Consider the following 22,249-nt stretch of genomic DNA (forward strand, 5'->3'; position numbering starts at 1 on the left):
ACTCACTCCCCATCAAAGCACAACTGTTGCATTGCCTATAGTTCATTGTAGCCTTGTTTCTTGAGTGAGTTGTGACATAATGAGTTTTTCTTTGATTTTAGGGTGTATTTATGTAAACCTTACATGCAAATATGCATCAAATACTTGACTTTGGGGGCATTGTCCCCAAACACCCCCACTAGGGGGGGCTCCAAAACATGTTGCCGCCCAACCTTGGACCCCCCACATCAACATAAATTAAAGGGTTCAAGGAGAGATATTAGGAAAATGGGACTTGACTTTGTGGTCAAACAACATATTTATTTGAACAACATGATGTTTATTTCTTATGCCACAATTGCACGGTGGGAGTTTACAAATCTAATTTACATTACCAAAATGCTCAAAACACGGTAGAGATAGAATGCTTCTGCACAACAATAAACAATAGAGTCCATATGACAACGGGAAGCTCCCCATGATTGATGGTGCCTACTGCACCTGGCAATTCAACATCTATGATTTTGACGTCACCACCGACTTGTATGTGGACACATCCATCCAATTGCTGAAAGCTAGTGGCATAGAATTTGAGAAAAATTTGCAGGAGGGCGGCATTGACTCACGCAAATTTGGTAGCCTTTTAGTCAAGTACAATCTGGTTCGCAACAAGAAGACTCACTACATATGATACTAGGGGGACTATGCTTTTTCCTAACTGCTTAAGCTTTTGATGGAGAAGTTGCTTCCGGTTACGCATGTAGAGTTCAAGCAAAAGGTAAAGATCTTTTGGTGTTGTCTAAGACATTAGACTTGTGTAGACTACATGCTTTCATCTTAAATGTGGGCTTTAAAAGTTCTCCAACATACTCTGCGTGAAATGCATCTCCAAAAATGCCCATCAAGTTGGATCCTCAAACATAGAATCTTGAAAGGGTTTAGATGATATCATAATGGATATCGATCTTGGAAAGAGTGATTGGGCTAGCGTAGCAATGGGGAGAGTTGTGAGCATTTTGTTAGGCTATGTTGATTGATATGGCAAACTAAAGTTTGAGTGTAGTAATGAATTGGGGTTGCATTGTCTGTAAGTTAAAGCTTCAATTACGAAATAATAGTGGAAACACTCTTTTATTTTGTTCAATACAATGTGATTAAGAGAGAAAGGATGTCTCTTTCCTTTTCCAAACAATGATAGGTGGATAAATAAGGCGCGAGAGCCTATCCAAGCCATTAACAAAGCCCTCTACAATGCACTCACACATGGTGCATCAAATATGTCCACTATCTAACATAGCATATAGGTGAACAAAGAGTTAGGTAAGCAGGCATCTTTAGGGCCAATTACTTCAAAGTGTTGTCAGAGAAAATTTTCAATGAGATTTTATATAGTTTTGTATATTCCTTTGTAATGAACAATGTGGTATGTGAAGATCCCATTGCAGAGAGAGAGAGAGAGAGAGAGAAGAGAGAGAAGAGAGAGATGAACTCATGCATCGACTTGCTTGGCTAATTGAATAGCAAAATCTTAGAAATTATGATTGAAATATTATGTGATATGAAAGTTGCAAATCCTCATAAATTATACACACCATGTATACCAGGGTTATACATCCTATCTATAGATCCTAGAACATTTAGGCCATGCTACGAGCAAAAAAAATTATCACGTCTAAGTCATTTGCCAACCAATCAACATCAAAGAATAACCAATTCAATGGAACAAGATCACAACTTAGAGCAGTCAAAAATTACTTTATTTTTCAAAAAGATTATAAGGACAAGCACATTGATGTAGGTGGATTTTCATTACATTTTCTTCTAAGAGGGTTTAGATGTCATCTCCTCCATTTTTCTATATGACATGTCATCGTATTGATAGTTAAATATTATAGCTGTCTTATCGTAGCTTTGGAGGATGATCTTATTTAATAATGAAGCATCCAAGAATATATTTAGCACTACCTTATCAATGTATAGAGAATGTTTGCACATGTTGCCACCTTGGAGAAAGATGAGGGAAGAGAATTAAGACTGGCTTCTAATTAGCCGTAGCAATGTGTGGGTCATGTATGAGTATGTCCATAAAGTATGAAGTTTCCCAAGGCTTATACCCATGTTGTGACTTTTTCTCCTTACACTATTATGTCATGTCATTGATTGTTCAAACATTGCATAGTTATATCGAATTTTTTATTTTTTATTTGCAAAACTCACAATCGTGAGTGATTGTATCAGAATATTATTAAAACACCCCAATGCTTTCTTGTATCTTTTTAGATTGTTCAAATTAATTAACTTTTTGCCACATAAGGATTTTATAGTTGACGTATCATTTAAATCATGATTCACTACCCTCGTGACTAAATAACATAAGCATTTAAGAGGAAAAGGAGACTAGCCATTTCCAGGCATTCCAGCCCAACTCCGAATTACAGATTGGCCATCGATAAATAAAAGATCTCAGAATGACAAGATTATGGACCTTGTGTATCAAGGATGAGGGGGCGGGTTGGTAGGGGTGGCTGCTTTGATAGCCGATGTAAGTATGGTCCCTGGATGATGTCATGGCTTAACAAGAGCATGACAAGATCTTGTAATTTTTTGGGATGCTCAATATAATTCACTCACAATTGTGAGTTTTGCTATTAAAAAAAAAAGAGAGAAAAGGTGAGGGAATCAATGATACAAAAGTCCACGCATGAATATCAAGACAATCGCGATTGCAAATGTCCTATTAAAACTAAACCCGTTCTCGAACTAAACCTCAGCAAAGAGACAAATTCACTCTTTCTTGATGTTTGTGTTGACTCTGCCTGAAGATCTCACACACAACTTCTCACCGTTGATCCCCTCACCTCCCACTCTTAAATGCTACGTGTTACGTCTGTTACGTCTTAGTATCAAGGATTCACTACCATGGGTTCACAATTGTTGTAGATTTGGGCTTGCAAAAGGGAGTACGTTTGAGCTACATTATTGGAGCATCATATTGACGTTGTCAATCCAAATGTTAGAAAGATAGTTGATATAATCACTCAAGATCGTAAAATTTGGGGCTTTTCAACCATACATTCAACCCACCTTATCAAAGCATCATTTTGATATCATTAAAACTATTTGTTTCTCAAAGACAGTGTCATCACCTTTGTTAAACCTGTGCATGATACTTTTATAAACTTGCATTTTGAAGGTGTATGGCTCAAGCAAGCGTTTTAGTTGGCCCTTCTTTGATATTGGTCATAACACTATTTATGCCATGGAAGAAGGGCAAAATAGAGGGTGAAGCCTTTTCGGTCGAAGACAAAACTTGCATAGTGGACAACAAGCATTTAGTTTTAGCCACTTGTCCACACAAGCAATGTGGAAATAGTGTGAGCATGGAAGCACCCGTACTATTGCATTTTCCTCGTACTTTTCTAGGCAAATACAACAACCAGCCTGCATTCATAAAAATAACACTTCATGTTATATATACACAAGAAGTTTTGGACAAATTCTCACAATAATTCCCACATTGTGACTTACCTCAACATCATGAGTTTCTGTGAGGGAGGCACCGCATACCTAGCTAGGTACGATTGGGGGCAGGGGACCGCCAGCGTGGTGGGGGCCCCGATGGTCCCCTGCCCCCAATCGTAACTAGCTAGGTATGTGGTGCCTCTCGAGCGCAGAAGCTCATGGTGTTATGCATTGTATGAAAAACAATGAAAAAGACTCCGCTTTCCTACATGAGAAAATTTCTAAATCTTCTTGTTAGCTAAACATAGTTAATTCTGGACTTTAAAATGAGTACATAATTATTTAGTGACTCAGAATTTGGATAAAGAAAACTCACCATACCGATGTTTTCGAGCCAAACATCCTTCTCTGCCTCATGGCACTTCTTAGCACAATCAGTGTGGACAATGCCCTCTTTGATGGTAGAGATTGGCAAAGACAAATCAATTTGTTGCTGACTGACTCCATTTTTCTTGTTATTGTCTTGCATAGAGACTCTTGAAGTTGTCGGTTGGAAGCAACAACATGACGCACAACAAAGGATGAGCGGCATCATATATCCAAATGTGTTTACTAAGAGGAGTGCCACACATAAACTGCAAGAATGAAGACCACAAAATTTCATAAGTAAAACATTAAACATCATAACATGAGCATGCAATTACATTTATCCATTATTTGCAATAAAGCTACATGCCCACAAAAATTCAATTATTTTTGAAAAGGGAAGTAGTGTCTAAAGAAAGGTGAGTTGCTTTCTTGTGGGAGTATGCATGTTGCTACCATCTTTTTTCAAGTGCTTTATTAGATAGAATCTATCAAGATGCCACATAGGGGATTCGAGAGGAAAAGGCAAGGGGGGAAATCTCTCTCTCTCTCTCTCTCTCTCTCTCTCTCTCTCTCTCTCTATATATATATATATATATATATATATATATATATATACACACACACACACACACACACACACACACACACACACGCCTGATGCATCGAAGGAATGCATGAGACAAGCATGGGAAATGAGCGAGAGGGAGAGGGTCGGACTGTAAGAAAATAGTGCCCATTTTCCATAGATCCATTCATCCCAGAACTGTAATGCCCACTTTGACCATGAAGAAAGCTTTGAATCTCCATTTCCTTGGCTTCAATTTTCATGCTTAAGCATCGCAAGGGCAATGCAATGCATAGGGGGAGTATTGCCAAGGAAGCATGACGAAGCTCGCGGTGCCTTGCAGGTTGCGTCCCCCAAAGGCAAATGTAGTGAAGAGAACTCGCTAATGTGGATATGCTACAGATGCGCAAGGGCCATCATAGCTGTGTGTGTGCACGCGCGCGCGCTCTCCTAGACATGCTTACTTTCTCTCCCACAAAGGTATTGACAGGATAACACATGTGATAGACGTTGAAGGGCGGGTGCTCTCGTTCAGACAGGCTGCTCTTACCTTTGGACTTGGGTCACACTACAAGGCACGCGGGACGCCATTAATGAGTTGGTCGATTCTAAATCTCCCATCCCGCCGTTGATTGAAGACAATCGAATGTGCGATTGGCTCTATGCTGGTTCTTCGATTGGTTCGATATCTGCAAAGAAAGTGTACTATCATTTGTAGTCATCTTCTTGGATCCAAGAACACTGTAACAAGGTATGGAATATGAATAAGAGTGTTACTTGGTGGCGGAGTAAATTGTGAAAATCTGGCATGCTAAGCTACCTCTTAAGGAGCGATTGTTTATGTGGAGATGTATTGTTGGGGTGGCAAATTATTGCGCTCTAGGAGATTGGCCTCTTCGCGTTGTGTTCACTGCGGTGCAGGCATTGAGAATATTCGACATCTACTGTGGTCTTGTTCTCATACGTTACAGTTTATGAATAGCATCTCTTCAGCTCTTCGCTCACGTTTTCCTGGCTTACAATTTGGTAAATTTTTCCGGATCTTTGGAGTGCTTCCGCCTTTCCTTCAGTCGTATGCATACTTTTTTCGGCTGGGTTAGATTCTGAATACTGTGCAGAGTGTGGAGAGCACGGAATTCCCTCATGTTTCAGCAGATTCAAGCGGAATATGTTTCTTTCTTCAAGATATCTCTTGAACAATCTCTTCAAGTTGCCTATGACTTGGATGAGCTCCTTGTTAGCCATTACCAACTCTACTTTGGTTGTTTCTAGGTTACAATTTGTAATACTTTTGATTGGTTTTCCTCGCTTGAGGTTTCCCATTTGTAATTCAATCTGACATTACAAAAAGAAAATGTGTGTGTGTGTGTGTGGAGACAAAGATGAAGCTTGCATATCGTGTCTGTTTGTGTCTCTTTTTTACTCTACTACAGATATATTTTTCGGCTCTTGAAATCTGCAAGGCAATTGCCAATATCGCTTCATCTTGTAGCAAGTGATTGACCGAGGGTGAGGGCTTCGATCTTGGAGGTGGGGCTTCCCATGGAATGCTTAGCATTGCTTCTTGTGAAATCCATGCACCAGGGGGACGGGAGTGAAGGCTGTGCAACAAGGTAGCCAGCTATGGTGCAAACAAGGTGGTGAGAAGCTTTGTAGTGATGCTATCAACATGGGGCAGAGGCAGCTTGGGTGTGATCTAGATTAGCTGAGACATGTGGTAGATGAGGTAGGTGGAAGAGGGCCGATAGGAAGATCTTGGGTAGGCATGAATGGCCGATGCATGCAATGGAAAAGATAGTTGTACGGTCGAAATAGGCTAGTAATATTGCATAATGGACTTGGGCGGTGTTCAAGAATGGTGCAGTGAAAGCCCGCGAGGTAGGAAGGGTGCATGCAACGAGGGGGGCGGTGCATTGTAGAGGACAAATGCAAAGGTGTTGCTTGTGCACTAACATTACAGGACAAAGCTCATTGTCTCTCTCGTCACCTTTTATTTCTTTTGGGACGGGGGCAATGGAATATTCCCAACAAATTAATGGTTTCCTTGAAATGGACCCAACTTGCCAATTTTGCATTCATTAGTTTTGATAGAATGCAGGGAGATACTTTTGTTTCAAGGGATAAAAGTAAAGCTAAGTGTTTTAGTTTCAATAGGAAAGTAGGCAGCCGTCCACATGCGTGTTTGTGAGTAGGGGAGGACCCATTTTGGGATTGTTCAAGATTTTCTAATCTTTATTCCTTTTTGATAATCAAGATCCGTTTCTTGAGTGCTTTATCTTACCATCTTACTATCTTCTAAAGCTCCTTGCACTGCCAGATGCCATGTGGCACAAGCTAATGCAAAGAGCACTCTCATCTTACTATCTTCTAATGCTCCTTGCAGTGCCATGTGCCACGTGGCACAAGCTAATGCAAGGAGCGCTCTCATCTCATTTGGGAGGAGTGGAGGCGAAGTAATTTTAATTTTCCCTCTCCTGCTCTCTCTCTTTCTCTCGCCCCCCGCATGTTCTCTCTGTCCTGTCCAGTATGTGCTCTCTCACTCTCACTCTCACTCTCACTCACACACACACACATTGTCAATATTGTCGTTTTGTATTGTTGTTTGATGTTGGCACCTCTTGCCGGACTGCAATCAAAGAAAATGATGGTGTGCGCTCGTGAACGCACCAGTGTGTCCAAGAGCTACAAACCTAGCCCCTTAATATCAAGTATAGCTGACAAGCAGGGGCGCTAGAGAGAGAGAGAGAGAGAGAGAGAGAGAGCGAGAGAGTACAATCTGAGTGGTGGTTTAGTCTCGTCACTATATGGCACGGCTCTAGCTAGGGGGATCTAAGGCCCAAATTTGGAAGCGCGAGGCAAGCAGCTTTAATCTCGACCGTCGGATCATGTAGTGAATTGGGGGTGAACTCTTGGTGAACTTGGGGCAAAAATGACGCCCCAAGTTCACTCCTAGTTCACTCGCCTCGCGGGGTGTGGGTTGAACTTGGGACGTCTTGGTTGCCACACGAATGTCTTACCACCACGCTAGCGCGCGTCACTGTCCATGTTGGCATGACACATGATCATATCCTAGTTTAGGCACCCCTAGTTCACCCACCCCTAGCTTACCTGCCCCTAGTTCACCCTAGTTCACCACCCCTAGTTCACCCCTAGTTCACTGTGTGATCCGACGACGGAGATTAAAGCTGCCTTGCCAGCCAAATTTGGGCCCTAGATCCCCTCTGACCTGGAGCCGTGCCATATAGTGACGAGGGTGGTTTAGAGAAATCAAAGATTTGCCAGGCAGCACAGGGTTATGAAGAGGTTGAGGGTTTGCTGGCGTGCCCATAACTAGATGGCACCCTGTGTGGAGGTGCATACTTAATGTTAGATGCACTTCGAGAGTGATTGCAGACGCGCTTAGAGGTGGATCTTTGCTGGATGGCGCCATCCCAGACATGAAGCTCCTCAAGCACTTTTCGTGCTTTCTGAAGTGCACCACTCCTGGCATACATGTCGACAAAGGGAATGCCAAGCACTACATTTTTTTTTTAACAGCCCAGATGAATTGCCACACGCTCTAGGTTATTGCAACTAGAGAGATGCCCCCGATTCGCATCTGCTGAAAACAGTTCAAAGCTTGCTGGCCCTGCCCCTGTTGGGCATATCTGGAAATCAATGCACTCCAAGAGACGACATCATGGACAAAAAGCTTCTCAAGCACTTTTGTGCTTTCTGGTGTTGGGCATATCTGGAAATCAATGCACTCCAAGAGACTACATCATGGACAAAAAGCTCCTCAAGCACTTTTGTGCTTTTTGGAGTAGACCACAATTGGCAATGTTGACCAAGGTAGTCTCAAGCATCACGTTTCGTGAATTCTTTTACCCATATCAGTGTCTTTCGAAGTGGCACATGCCTTCAAAATTCAAGCGTAGTTTATTGCATCTCGAGAGATGTCCCCAATTCGCATCCTTTGGACAGAGTCCAAAGGTTCCTGGCGCTTGGTGCTTTTTGAAGTAGATGACATTTGTCAGCAGACATGTCTACCAAGCATTGCCAAGCAAGATGTGTTCTCTGAGTAGCCCCTAACTAACAATGTGATCGTGAATTCTTTTACCGATATCTAAATCCTACGTAGTGCATGACTTCAAGCGGAAAGCATAAGTGGCTTCATCTTGAGAGATGTCCTATCTTTGCATCCGCTGAAAATAGCCCAGAGCTTCCTCACCCTGCCCCTATTCGGCATATCCCACAATTAGTGCATTCAAGAGTCAACATTCCGAACAGGAAGCTCCTCAAGCACTTTTTGTGCATTCTGAACTGCACCATACTTGGCATTCATGTCGACCAAGGCAGTGCCAACCACTTCGTTTTATTCCAACAGCCTTGACTATTAATGTCATTGTGAATTCTTTTACTGATATCAGCATCTTGCGTAGTTCCACACGCCTTCAAGATGCAAGCATAGGTGATTGCAATTGGAGAAATGTAAAACGGTTTGTATCTGCTGAAAAAAGCCCAAAGCTTCCTGGCCTTGCCGCTGTTGGGCATATCTTGAAATCAATGCACTCGAAGAGTCGACATCCTAGACAGGAAGCTCTTCAAGCACTTCTCGTGCTTTCTGAAGCGCACCACACCCGGCATACATGTCAACAAAGGCAGTGCCAAGCACTACGTTTTTTTTGAACGGCCCATAACTATTGCCACACACCTTCAAGATGCAAGCATTGGTGATTGCAACTAGAGAGATGCCCCCGGTTCGCATCTGCTGAAAACAGCCCAAAGCTTCTTGGCCCTGCCTTTGTCAGGCATATCTGGAAATCGGTGCACTCCACGAGACAACATGGCGGAGAAGAAGCTATGAAGCACTTCTGTGCTTTCTGAAGTAGACCACTGTTGGCATATATTGTGAGCAAGGCAGTGCCAAGCACCACGTTTTGTAAAAAATTTTGCCCATATCAATGTCTTGCGTAGTGCCACATGCCTTCAAAATTCAAGCTTTGTTAATTGCATCTGGAGAGATGTCCTCACTTCGCATCCTATGAAAATAGCCCAGAGCTTCCTGGCCCTGCCCCTATATCCTGCAATCAAAACATTGCAAGAGGGGCAAGCTTTGAGAGGCATCTCTTCAAGCATTTTTTGTGTAGTTTGAAATAGATGACATTTGGCAGACATGTCGACCAAGGCATTGCCAAGAACGATGTTTCCTTTTAATAGCCCCTAACTAACAATATAATCGTGATTTCTTTTGCCGATATCAATATCCTGTCTAGTGCAACATGCCTTCAAGAAGAAAGCACAGGTGGCTTTGTCTTGAGAGATATCCTTGCTTTGATCCACTGAAAAATGAAAATACCCCAGAGCTTCCTCAACCTACCCCTGTTCGGCATATCTATATAGGAAGCTTCTCAAGCACTTTTCGTGGTCATGTCGTCTAAGACAGTGCCAAGAACTATGTTTTTTTTCCAACAGCCTTGACTAGTAACATCATTGTGAATTCTTTTGCCGATATCATCATCTTGCATAATTCCATAGGCCTTAAAGATGCAAGCATAGGTGATTGCAATTGGAGAGACATCCCCCGGTTCGCATCTTTTGAAAACAGCCCAAAGCTTCCTGCCCCTGCCCCTATTGGGTGTATCCGGAAACCAATGCTTTCGAAGAGTCGGCATCCCAGACAGTAAGCTCCTCAAGCACTTTTCGTGCTTTCTAAAGTGCACCACACCTGACATACATGTCAACAAAGGCAGTGCCAAGCACTACGTTTTTTTATAACTTCCCACAACAATTGCCATGCCTTGAAGATGCAAGCATAGGTTATTGCAACTAAAGAGATGCCCCCGATTCGCATCTGCTGAAAAAAGCCCAAAGCTTCCTTGCCCTGCCCCTGCTGGGCATATCTAGAAATCAATGCACTCCAAGAGTCGACATCACAGACATGAAGCTCCTAAAGCACTTTTGTGCTTTTTGGAGTAGACCACAATTGGCATACGGCGTTGACCAAGGTAACATTTGGTAGACGCGTTGATCAAGGCATTGCCAAGCACGATGTGCTCTCTCAATAGCCCCTAACTAACAATGTGGTCGTGAATTCTATTGCCCATATCACTATTTTGCGCAGTGCAACATGACTTCAAGAGGAAATCATAGATGGCTTCATCTTGAGAGATGTCCTCGCTTTGCATTTACTGAAAATAGACTAGAGCTTCCTTGCCCTGCCCCTATTCGGCATATCCCACAATCAATGCATTCCAAGACATTCCAGACAGGAAGCTCCTGAAGCACTTTCGTGCTTTCTGAAGGACACCATACTTGGCATACATGAAGGCAGTGCCAAGGACTACGTTCTTTTCCAACAGCCTTGACTATTAATGTCATTGTGAGTTCTTTGGCCGATATCAGTGTCTTGCGTGGTTCCACACGCCTTCAAGATGCAAGCTTCAGTGATTGCAACTGGAGAGATGAGTTCCGGTTTGCATCTGCTGAAAACAGCCCAAAGCTTCTTTCCCCTACCCCTGCCCCTGTTAGGCATATCTAGAAATAGATGCACTCAAAGAGTCGACATCCCGGACAGGAAGCTCCTCAAGCACTTTTCATGCTTTCTGAAGCGCACCACACCTGGCATACATGTCGACAAAGGCAGTGCCAAGCACTAAGTTCGTTCTGAACGGCCCATAACTATTGCCATGCGCCTTCAAGATGGAAGCATAGCCTGTAGGTGATTGCAACTAGAGAGATGCCCCCGGTTCGCATCTGCTGAAAATAGCCCAAAGCTTCTTGGCCCTGCCTCTGTTGGGCATATCTGGGAATTGGTGCACTCCAACACAACGGACAAGAAGCTCTTGAATCACTTCTTTTCTTTCTGAAGTAGACCACAGCTTGCATACATTGTGAGCAAGGCAATGCCAAGCATCACGTTTTGTAGATTCTTTTGCCCACATGTGTGTCTTGCGTAGTGCCTGTCAGGTACACCGGAAGAGAATAAGGTTTTGCTCGGATCTAGTACTCCGCACACAAACACAAGGGACACTTTACTTCACTTTGAAAGAACTGAACTGAACTGAACTGAAAGAAAGAGAGAGACGAGAGAGAGAAAAGAGATGACACAAGGATGTCGGATCCAAACCCTCAAGGGCCCCCTTGCTCTGTTGCCAGAGCAAGTACTTTCTTTATTCTTGCATAAATGCTACTACAATGACTGGATGCTGATGCTAAGGGGTACTGATGCTGTGGTACTTGATGACGATGATGTCGACAACGACGATGAGGCTGTGACGATGACGACGATGATGTCGTCGTCAAATCCGGGATCTACGATGACGATGACGATGACGAAGGTGTCGTCGTCAAGATAGGGACTGCGATGACGATGAAGATGACAATAGCGACGATGGTGTCGACGAGAGGACGGTGTCAATGCTGAAAACTGAAAACGCTAGATGTTCTGCTATGGATCTGCTATTGTGGCGGCATTGCGGCTTGGATCTGCAATCGCTGAGTCGCATTAATGCTAAAATGCAAAAGCGTTGGTTGATCTGGCTGAATTCTGAAAAGTTTGGTTGATCTGCTGAATTCTGAAAACACTAGGTAGATCTGGGAATCCGGTGAGGATCTGCAACCGGGTGGGAGCGGGTTCTTGCGAGGCTAAGACTGAAAAGTGAAAACGCTGGGCTGTCTGCTGAAAACTGAAAAGCGCCAAGCTGACCTGGGTCTTCTTCTTCTTGAGAAAACGCTAGGGCTCCTGTTGAGGTGTTGCCTGCTTGCTGGGTGCCTGCCTCCTTGTGTCCTTGCTTCTTGTGTTTCTACTAAGTGCCCAATGGGTTTCTTTTATAGATCTTTAGCAATTTGCCCTGCCTACTTTTCTAACAAACTCACAAAAAGAATTCCAAAAGTCACTATTAATAAAATGACTTATAAGAGGTGGTTCACGCGGTAAAATGCTTGCATGATGAAATAATTGTTCTTGTGCAAGAGAGGGTATGCAAGTGTGAGTGGCTTGGACATGCAAGTCCTGCTAGAGGCTCACAAAGGTGCGAGTCTCAGTCCTAAGATAAGACTCATGCTAGACTATGTAGAAGCGTGTCCACGTGGTGGAAGTGAAGTGCACACGTGACATCCCCCTTGTTAAAAGTGAGGCACAACTGCCGAACTTCTGTCTGTACTTCTGATGCTGATTGATGCACAAACCAATGCAGCTTCCTCCGAAACGAGGGACTGATGGTCGTGCGGTGCTGTTGGTACTGCTGGCGATGCAAACACCGTGTAAGGGTCACTGTCCAGCCTTACTACGATTGCCGATTATCAGCCTGGACTCTATACCAGATAGTGCTGACTCTACCTGCTGTAGCAAGAGCTTTTCCCCGAACACTGGTTGTGGTGAAAACATAACCGGTGCTGATGGACCGAGGTGCGGTTTCGGAATCCTTTCCAAAGTTTCACTGATGAGGGAAATGGATGCATGTTATATGTGAATGCGAATGCAAAAGAGGCTAGGAATCTTGTCTCCAACTCCTTCCATACCTGCATACAAGGCTGGTACTTAAGATCGGGGTTGTCGTGTATCTGATGTTGATCTTCCTTCAAAGACATGGCAATGAAGATGGGATCTGGTAAGTGCATGTTCGAAACTCAAAGATTCTTTACGAAAAAAACTGAGAGAGGTTCCTTGGGTTCTTTGGTGCAACTTGGATTCTTGATGGTTCTTGGTTCTTGAGTTCTTGATTCTTTTGGGATTCTTCTTTAGGTTCTTCCCTTGAGTTCACGAAGCCGAAGCACGTACAGAGTTCTGATACCAATGTTAGGTGCAACGCACAGTGAGCTTTGATACCAATGTCAGGTGCAGCGGAGGAAAATAAGGATTTGCTCGGATCTAGTACTCCGCACACAAACACAAGGGACACTTTACTTCACTTGAAAGAACTGAACTGAACTGAAAGAAAGAGAGAGACGAGAGAGAGAAAAGAGACGACATAGGGATGTCGGGTCCCAATCCCCAAGGGCCCCCTTGCTCTATTGCCAGAGAAAGTACTTTCTTTATTCTTGCACAAATGCTACTACAATGATTGGAGATGCTAAGGGGTACTGATGCTGTGGTACTTGATGACGACTATGTCGACGACGACGCCGCCGATGACGATTGTGACGATGACGAGAATGATGTCGTCATCAAGTCCAGGATCTGCGACGACGATGACGAAGGTGTCGTCGTCAAGATCGGGATCTGCGACGACGATGACGGTGTCGTCGTCAAGATAGGAATCTGCGACGACGATGACAAAGGTGTCGTTGTCAAGATAGGGACTGCGATGACGATGTCGACGATGGTGTTGACGAGACAACGCGTCAATGCTGAAAACAAAAAACGCTAGATGTTCTGCAATGAACCTGCTACTGTGGCGGCACTGCGTCTTGGATCTGCAACCGCCGACTCGCACTAATACTGAAATGCAGAAGCGCTGGCTGATCTGGCTGAATTCTGAAAACACTGGCTGATCTGCTGAATTCTGAAAATGCTAGGCTAATCTGGGACTAGATGGGAAATCTGGTGAGAATCTGTAACCGGATGGAAGCGAGATCTCGCGAGGCTAAGGCTGAAAACTGAAAACACTGGGTTGTCTGCTGAAAACTGAAATGCCAAGCTGATCTGGGTCTTCTTCTTCTTAAGAAAACGCTAGGGCTTCTACTGAGGTGCTGCCTGCCTGCTGAGTGCCTGTCTCCTTGTGTCCCTGCTTCTTTTGCTTCTACTGAGTGCCCAATGGGTTTCTTTTATAGATCTTTAGCAATTTGCCCTACCTACTTTTCCAACAAACTTACAAAAAGAATTCCAAAAATCACTTTTAATAAAATGACTTATAGAGGTGGTTCACGCGGTAAAATGCCTGCATGATGAAATAATTGTTCTTGTGCAAGAGAGGGTATGCAAGTGTGACTGGCCTGGACGTGCACATCTTGCTAGAGGCTCACAAAGGTGCCAGGCTCAGTCCTAAGCTAAGACTCATGCTAGACTATGCAGAAGCATGCCCACGTGGTGCAAGTAAAGTGCGTACGTGACAGTGCCACACACCTGCAAAATTCAAGCTTTGTTAACTGCATCTGGAGATGTCCTCATTTCACATCCTGTGAAAACAGCCAAGAGCTTCTTGGCCCTGCCCCTATATATCAAAACACTCCAAGAGGGGACATCTTGAAGAGGCATCTCTTCAAGCATTTTTTGTGCTTTCTAAAGTAGATGACGTTTGGCAGACATGTTGACCAAGGCATTGCCTAGCACGATGTTTTCTTTAAATAGCCCCTAATTATAATATGATCGTGAATTCTTTTGCTCATATCAATATCTTGTGTAGTGTGACATGCCTTCAAGAGGAAAGCATAGGTGGATTTATCTTGAGAGATGTCCTCGCTTTGCATCCACTGAGAATACCTCCGAGCTTCCTCACCCTACCCATGTTCCGCATATCCGGATAGGAAGCTTCTCAAGCACGTTTCGTTTTTTTTGAAGTGCGCCATACTTGGCATACTTGTCGACTAAGACAATGCAAGAACTACGTTTTTTTCCAACAGCCCTGACTATCAATAACATTGTGAATTCTTTTGTTGATACCAGCATCTTGCATAATTCCAATGGCTGTCAAGATACGTGATTGCAACTAGAGAGATGTCCCTCAGTTCACATCTGTTGAAAGCAGCCCAAAGATTCCTGCCTCTGCCCCCGATGGGCATATCCAAAAAATCAGTGTTCTCGAAGAATCGACAGCAAAGACAGGAAGCTCCTCAAGCACTTATCGTGCGTTCCGAAGTGCGCCACACCTGGCATACATGTCAACGAAGGCAGTGAGAAGCACTACGTCCTTTTTGAACAGCCCATAACAATTGATACGCCTTCAAGATGCAAGCATATGTTATTGCAACTACAGAGATGCCCCTGATTCGCATCTGCTGAAAACAGCCGAAAGCTTGCTGGCCCTACCCCTGTTGGTGGGCATATCTGGAAGTGAATGCTCTCCAAGAGACGACATTACGGACAAAAAGCTTCTCAAGCACTTTTGTGCTTTCTGGAGTAGACCACAATTGGCAGACATGTTGACCAGGCATTGCCCAAGCACCACGTTTCGTGAATTCTTTTACCCATATCAGTGTCTTGCATAGTGCCACATGCCTTCCAAATTCAAGTGTACTTAATTGCATCTCGAGAGATGTCCTCACTTCGCATCCTTTGAAAACAGCCAAAAGCTTCCTGGCCTGCCCCTGTTGGGCATGTCCTGCAATCAAAACACTATCTAAGAGAGGGCATTCCGGACATGCATCTCCTCAAGCACTTTTTGTGCTCTCTGAAGTGAATGATATTTGGCAGACATAAATATCAGGCATATCGACCAAGGCATTGCCAAGCACGATGTGTTCTCTCAATAGCCCCAAAGTAACAATATGATCATGAATTCTTTTGCCCATATCAATATCCTACGTAGTGTGACATGACTTTAAGAGAAAAGCATAGGTAGCTTCATCTTGAGAGATGTCCTCGCTTTGCCTTCTCTGAAAATAGCCCAGAGCGCCCTGCCTCTGTAAGGCATATCCCCCAATCGCTGCATTCCAAGAGTCGACATTCCGAATAGGAAGCTCCTCAAGCACTTTTTGTGCTTCCTGAAGTGCACCACACTTGGCATACGTGTCTGCCAAGGCAGTGCCAAGCATTATGTTTTTTTCCAACAGGCCTAATTATTAATGTCATTGTGAATTCTTTTGCAGATATCAGCATCCTGCGTAGGTTCACATGCCTTTAAGATGCAAGCATAGGTGATTGCAGCTGGAGAGATGTCCCCCGGTTTGCATCTGTTGAAAACAGCCGAAAGCTTCCTGGCCCTCCCCTATTGGGCATATCCGGGAGTCAGTGCACTCGAACAGTCGACATCTTGGACAAGAAGCTCCTCAAGCACTTTTCGTGCTTTTTGAAGCGCACAACACTTGGCATACATGTCGACAAAGGCAGTGCCATGCACTACGTTTTTTTTGAACGGCCCATAACTATTGCCATACGCCTTCAAGATGCAAGCATAGGTGATTGCAACTAGAGACATGTCCCCGGTTTGCATCTGCTGCAAATAGCCCAAAGCTTCTTGGCCCTGCCCGTGTTGGTCATATCTGAATCGGTGCACTGCAAGAGACAACATCACGGACAGGAAGCTCTTGAAGCACTTCTGTGCTTTTTGAAGTAGGCCACAATTGGCATACATGTTGACCAAGGCAGTGCCAAGCACCACATTTCGTAAATTCTTTTGCCCATATCAATGTCTTGCATAGTTCCACATGCCTTCAAAATTCAAGCTTTGTTAATTGCATCTCGAGAGATGTCCTCACTTCGCATCCTCTAAAAACAGCGCAGAGCTACCCCTATATCCTGTAATCAAAACACTCCAAGATGGGGCATCTTGGAGATGCATCTCTTTGAGCATTTTTTGTGCTTTCTAAAGTAGACGACATTTGGTAGACATGTCGACCAAGGCATTGCCAAGCACGATACTTTCTTTCAATAGCCCCTGACTAACAGTGATCGTGAATTCTTTTGCCCATATCAATATCCTGCGTAGCTGCGTAGTGCCAAGCACTACGCTTTTGCCAACAGCCATGACTATTAATTTCATTCATAGCAGCTACGGGACGCGACGGGACGTTTAATACACAGTGTACAATACGCGTACTAGACATATTTTTAAGAATAAAAAATAAAAAACGTCAATTTTTTTAGATATGATACTTAAATAAGAACAAATGAAGCGGTTCATAGAGCTCCTCAATGACTCTTCAATATTTAACCATAGCATACATAAACAAGCACCATGAAGCTCTAAAACACAATTGCTCAACTAGAAAAGACATACGTTTTGAGCAAACACGTTAGAATAGAAAACGTTATGAGACGTATTGTACGTTTCAATACGGGACGTCGTGTATTCTAAATAAAATACACGTATTTTAGCTGCTATGATTTCATTGTGAATTCTTTTGCCGATATCAACATCTTGCATAGCTCCACACATCTTCAAAATGCAGGGATAGCTGATTGCAACTAGAGAGATGTCCCCCAGTTCACATATGCTGAAAACAGCCCAAAGCTTCCTACCCTTCCATTGTAGGGCATATCCGTAAATGAGTGCACTAGAAGAGACGACATCTTGGACCAACAACTCCTCAAGCACTTTTTGTGCTTTTTGTAGTAGACCACGTGTTGCATACATGCTGACCAAGGGAGTGCCAAGCCTCACGTTTTTTTCATCAGCCCCTAACTAACAATATCATCTTGAATTCTTTTGTCCATATCAAAATCTTGAGTGGTGTCACACGCCTTCAATATGCAAGTGTGAGTGATTGCATCTGGAGAGATGCCCTCTCTTTGCGTCCACGGAAATCCACCCAGAGCTTTGTGGCCTTGCCCCAATTTGGCATATCCTACAGTCAATGAAGTCCACAAGAGACAACCTCTTAGACAGATAGCTCCTCAAGCACTTCTATGCTCTTTGAAGTACACAACATTTGGCATACATGTCGACCTAGGCATTGCCAAGCACGATGTTTTCTTTGATTAACAATATCAGCCCCCGACTAACAATATCATTGTGAATTCTTTTTCCCATGTCAATGTCATGTGTAGTGCCACATGTCTTCAAAATGCAAGTGTAGGTAATTGCATCTGGAGAGATGCCCTCACTTTGCATTCTCTGAAAACAGCCCATAGCTTCGTGTTGGGCATATCCAACAATCAGAACACTCCAAGAGAGAGCATCTTAGACAGACAGCTCCTCAAGCACTTTGTGTGATTTCTGAAGTAGACGACATTTGGCTAGCGATGCACTCCCTCTTTGTCTCTCTTGCTGCCTCACTCACTTGCATCACCATGCTTGCGACCCTCCTACCATCAAGAGCTGTCCTCTGACCGGTTGGACATCTCGACTCCGATCTTGCTCAACTTCGATAAGATCCTGAGACACTAGAGAAAACCTACAACTCCACACAAATGAGAGGGGAGATCACTAACGTAGAAAGAGACGGGATATTTGAAAATGAGAGAGACGAAAAAAAAATCCAGAGAGATATCTGGGAAAGGCTTTTCATGTTGATAACAAACTGCCAAAACAAGGGTGCTTCGGGGTTCTTGCTGGTTAGCAGAGGTCGGATCAATCAAGCGTAAAAGACAAAGAAGTCGTAGATGACGGTCCATACCTTGCATATATGTAGAGCAGCCCCAACCTGGGAAAACCATGATATTTGAGTTAGAGAGAGAGAAATGGTTAGACACAAGTGGCCAAAGGTGTTTCGACATGCATTTGACATGCTCAATGGTTAGACACAACTAACACACAACTACGAGGGTGCTTCGGGGTTCTTGCTGGTTAGCAGAGGTCGGATCAATCAAGCGTAAAAGACAAAGAAGTCGTAGATGACGGTCCATACCTTGCATATATGTAGAGCAGCCCCAACCTGGGAAAACCATGATATTTGAGTTAGAGAGAGAGAAATGGTTAGACACAAGTGGCCAAAGGTGTTTCGACATGCATTTGACATGCTCAATGGTTAGACACAACTAACACACAACTACGATTGCTATGGCCGTCTGCTCTTGCACACGAGACCACTCACACAGGCTCAACATGGGCTACCCTAGCCTCCTGGACCCTCATGACCAACACCACGTTTCCTTCATACCGCGTCGCATTGTCCCACCAGTTGCCATTGGGCACTCTTGAGTCCTCCCACTGTTAGGGGCTTCCGGGCTTCCTCGCTCATCATATCCATTCATCTCTTTGCTGAAATGTTTTGCGCACACTTCCCTCCCGATCGTAGAGGAAAGGTGCCCTGCAAAGCTCCTCGACATCGGCATGCAATGCATGCAGTTGTTCTTGCCGTCACCTATTTCAATCTATGCTCACGTGCTCGTACAACCTCCTAGTGGTGCTAATATGCCCTTGAACACAACACTTCTTGCACCCCCGTCCAGGGGCTAGAAAAATACATTTTTCCGAACCGAATAAAATAAGGGCAACCTTGACATTCTCCCGGTTTTTAGGTCAAAATTTGAAGATTTTGCCGGTAACTACACTAAAACTTGTGAAAATTTCCCGGTTCACAAGCTCAAAATCTAACCGGGATTTTAAGATTTGAGCCTTAGGATTTGAGCCGGTTAAAATACACTAGACCCCGGTTTTTTTCTAACACTGCCCCCGTCTCGGCTCCACCTATGCAATCGAAGCCCTGCTTACACCTTCACATCCACAACATTTGTCTCAAGATGGTAGTAGGCTTTGCTTGACATGTATGTCAAATCTAGTGTACTCTCTTCGCCACCACAACTACCATCCTCCACACCAAGAAGAGGGTGCAACCAACACAAAATTATCCCCAAATTGGAAAACCCTTTCTTGATTATTGAAAGAATACCTTAGAATTTCAACTAAAATCATATTTTACTATTTTATGAATAGGCAAGCTTTACTTCAAGAGTGCTTTGTTGTAATCATCTTTTGAGAATTATCCTGATGACTATGGTATGTTTCCGCTAGAAGTATACCTTTCAGAATGCCAAAGAGATAATGAAAATTGGTAATGGGTATCCTATTTGGGATACAGAGTGCCAGATGATTGAATACGTTATGGTGGCGGTAAATGGTCGACTTACCAACATATACACATACACACACACACACATATATATACATATACATACACACACACACACACACACACACACACACACACACACACACACACACACACACACACACACACACACACACATATATATATATATATACATACACACACACATATATATACATATATATGTAATGTATGTATGTTTTAAAAATATTCAATTTCTAAAGCTGAAAATAACTTTTTCTTCTTATTTGTAGGACCATTTGAATTTAGGAATGGACATTTTGAGACAGTTGCTTCTCGAGTCACCCACCAACGTCTTTTATTTTGAGCTATATGTCTTATTGTGATGTAACTTATTGATCTTAAGCCTTTCTCTTTCTAGAGGATGCATTACTACTTGGAAGTTTCCTCTTGGCATGCCTCAAAATAATAATGTGGTATGATGGTTGTTGGTTTTAAACCCTCCTATGTAAGCTCTCATTGGACAATGCTTTGAAAGTAGAATGCAATATATCATTTTTTTTCTCAAGTTTAAACTTTTATAAACCCACACTAAAAGAAAGCCTAACAACTTAACGATTTCCACATGGCAGAGTAAAACTTTGTTAGTTTAGATTTAGAGAAGTTTACATTAGATAGTGGAGAAATGCACATTCCTATTCTATAATTTGGTAGAACTAAAACCCCTTTATGTGACCTATCATTGGATAATGTTACAAGGGTAAGATGAAATCACACTCTATACTAAGTTGGGACTTCTTTTAATATACAATTTTTCAAAAAAATTCAATAGCTCATGTTTGGTCATGGGGCACGGTAAAAGTCACCGTACATTGGTTGTAAGGTTAAAATTTAATTTTCAAGTTACAAAGTTTAAACTCAAAAGGTCTCTCAGAGTTAAAGTTTGAGAACAAGTTTCATAACATTTACTTACAAGATAAACATATTTTCCTTGAAAAATATATGCACCAATAGAAAGGGATGGTGCATTGCCAAATATGTGCTAGAGATAGAAGTTGAAAACCATGTCAACCTTCACGAATGGAAAAAGGAAGTAAGGAAATAATTATAGAACAAATCCAAAAGGTTCATTTTCTTTTGAAACTATTATGTAATGTACATTTTTTCATAGAATTTAATTGATAAATCTAAACAATTACTTATTTCTTTAATCATGGAAGTTTTACAGGTTTACTTCTTCATGGGAAGCTAGCTAGCACGATACACTTTCTCACTCTCTCCATTTTGCTCTCACTATTGGTCTCATTAAGTGTTTTTGTTGGGTTCAAATGTGAGTAATAAAAAGTGTTTCTGTTGCGGCCTTTGAAATGGAGAGTGGGTCGAGATTTTGAGCATCTTGTGAATATTCCACATAATGAGAAGTGCAGCAAACTATACACATTTCCTAGATAGCTTCATTCATGTTTTTTAGAGCTTGTGAGTTTTTAAAACTCCCTATATCTAAGAAATATTTATTATTTGCTTTCTTGCAAAGGATAATTGATGATCTTGGTGTAAAGCGTGTAATGGTGGTAAGCTATTTGTACTATCCAAATAGCATACATACATACTTGGTGTAAAGCGTGTAATGGTGGAAAGCTATTTGTACTATCCAAATAGCATACATACATACATGCACATACTAAAAGAAATGCCCATACTCAATGGGATGCCGTCGAATATTCCTCCCCCCCCTTCCACATAGGCATCTAGTTGGGGGGAGAGAGAGAGAGAGAGAGAGAGAGAGAGAGAGAGAGAGCTCTGCACTGTCAGTGTGCCCTCCCTCGTCCTTGCTTGCCTTCGCCAGCTCCTCGACGCCACTGTTAATCCCCCTCCTCCTTTTCGCCTGCACCGGGGCCCCAACCACTAGCTGCTCCTACTGCAACAACGTCTGCCCTCACCCCCAACAACTCATCGCTTGCCCAAGCCGAGGCACCCAATCTCTGCTCAACTGCAAGACAACCCTCCTGCTGAGCCTATCTTATTGTCATGGCTTCATACACATAGAGAGAGAGAGAGAGAGAGAGAGAGAGAGGGAGAGAGGGAGCTTCTCACTCCTCACCCAAGGCCATCCCTTCCTGCTCGTCCGAATACGCAAACCTCACCATGGCCCTCATAAATGCGTATAGAGAAGCTAGAGAGAGAGAGAGAGAGAGAGAGAGAGAGAGAGAGAGAGAGAGAGAGAGAGAGAGAGAGAGAGTGCACCTACATGCCTCTCCACGTTTGCAACCGCCACCACCTTCT

General features: G+C 43.2%; 1 protein-coding gene across 5 annotated transcripts in view; it reads right to left on the reverse strand.

Annotated features, from left to right (window-relative positions):
- Positions 1-3,028: 3,028 nt before the first annotated feature.
- The window catches only part of LOC147448842 (uncharacterized), a 34,950-nt gene continuing 15,729 nt past the window's right edge, over positions 3,029-22,249 (reverse strand). Inside the window, exons 4-7 of one of the 5 annotated variants that reach the window (XM_086521301.1) lie at positions 18,803-18,829; positions 18,572-18,598; positions 3,823-4,076; positions 3,029-3,420 (exon numbers count right to left, since the gene is read on the reverse strand). In XM_086521301.1, coding sequence (XP_086377427.1) covers positions 3,182-3,420; positions 3,823-4,076; positions 18,572-18,598; positions 18,803-18,829 — 547 coding nt within the window. In that variant the 3' untranslated portion in view covers positions 3,029-3,181. Of the gene's footprint in view, positions 3,421-3,817; positions 4,077-18,571; positions 18,599-18,802; positions 18,830-20,939; positions 21,039-22,249 lie in introns of all 5 variants that reach the window. The other 4 variants (XM_086521299.1, XM_086521300.1, XM_086521303.1 and 1 more) reach the window with 4 other exon arrangements.

The sequence above is a fragment of the Adiantum capillus-veneris genome, chromosome 10 (genome assembly GCF_014529385.1).
Source record: "Adiantum capillus-veneris isolate H3 chromosome 10, ASM1452938v2, whole genome shotgun sequence".
NCBI classification, from domain to species: domain Eukaryota; kingdom Viridiplantae; phylum Streptophyta; class Polypodiopsida; order Polypodiales; family Pteridaceae; genus Adiantum; species Adiantum capillus-veneris.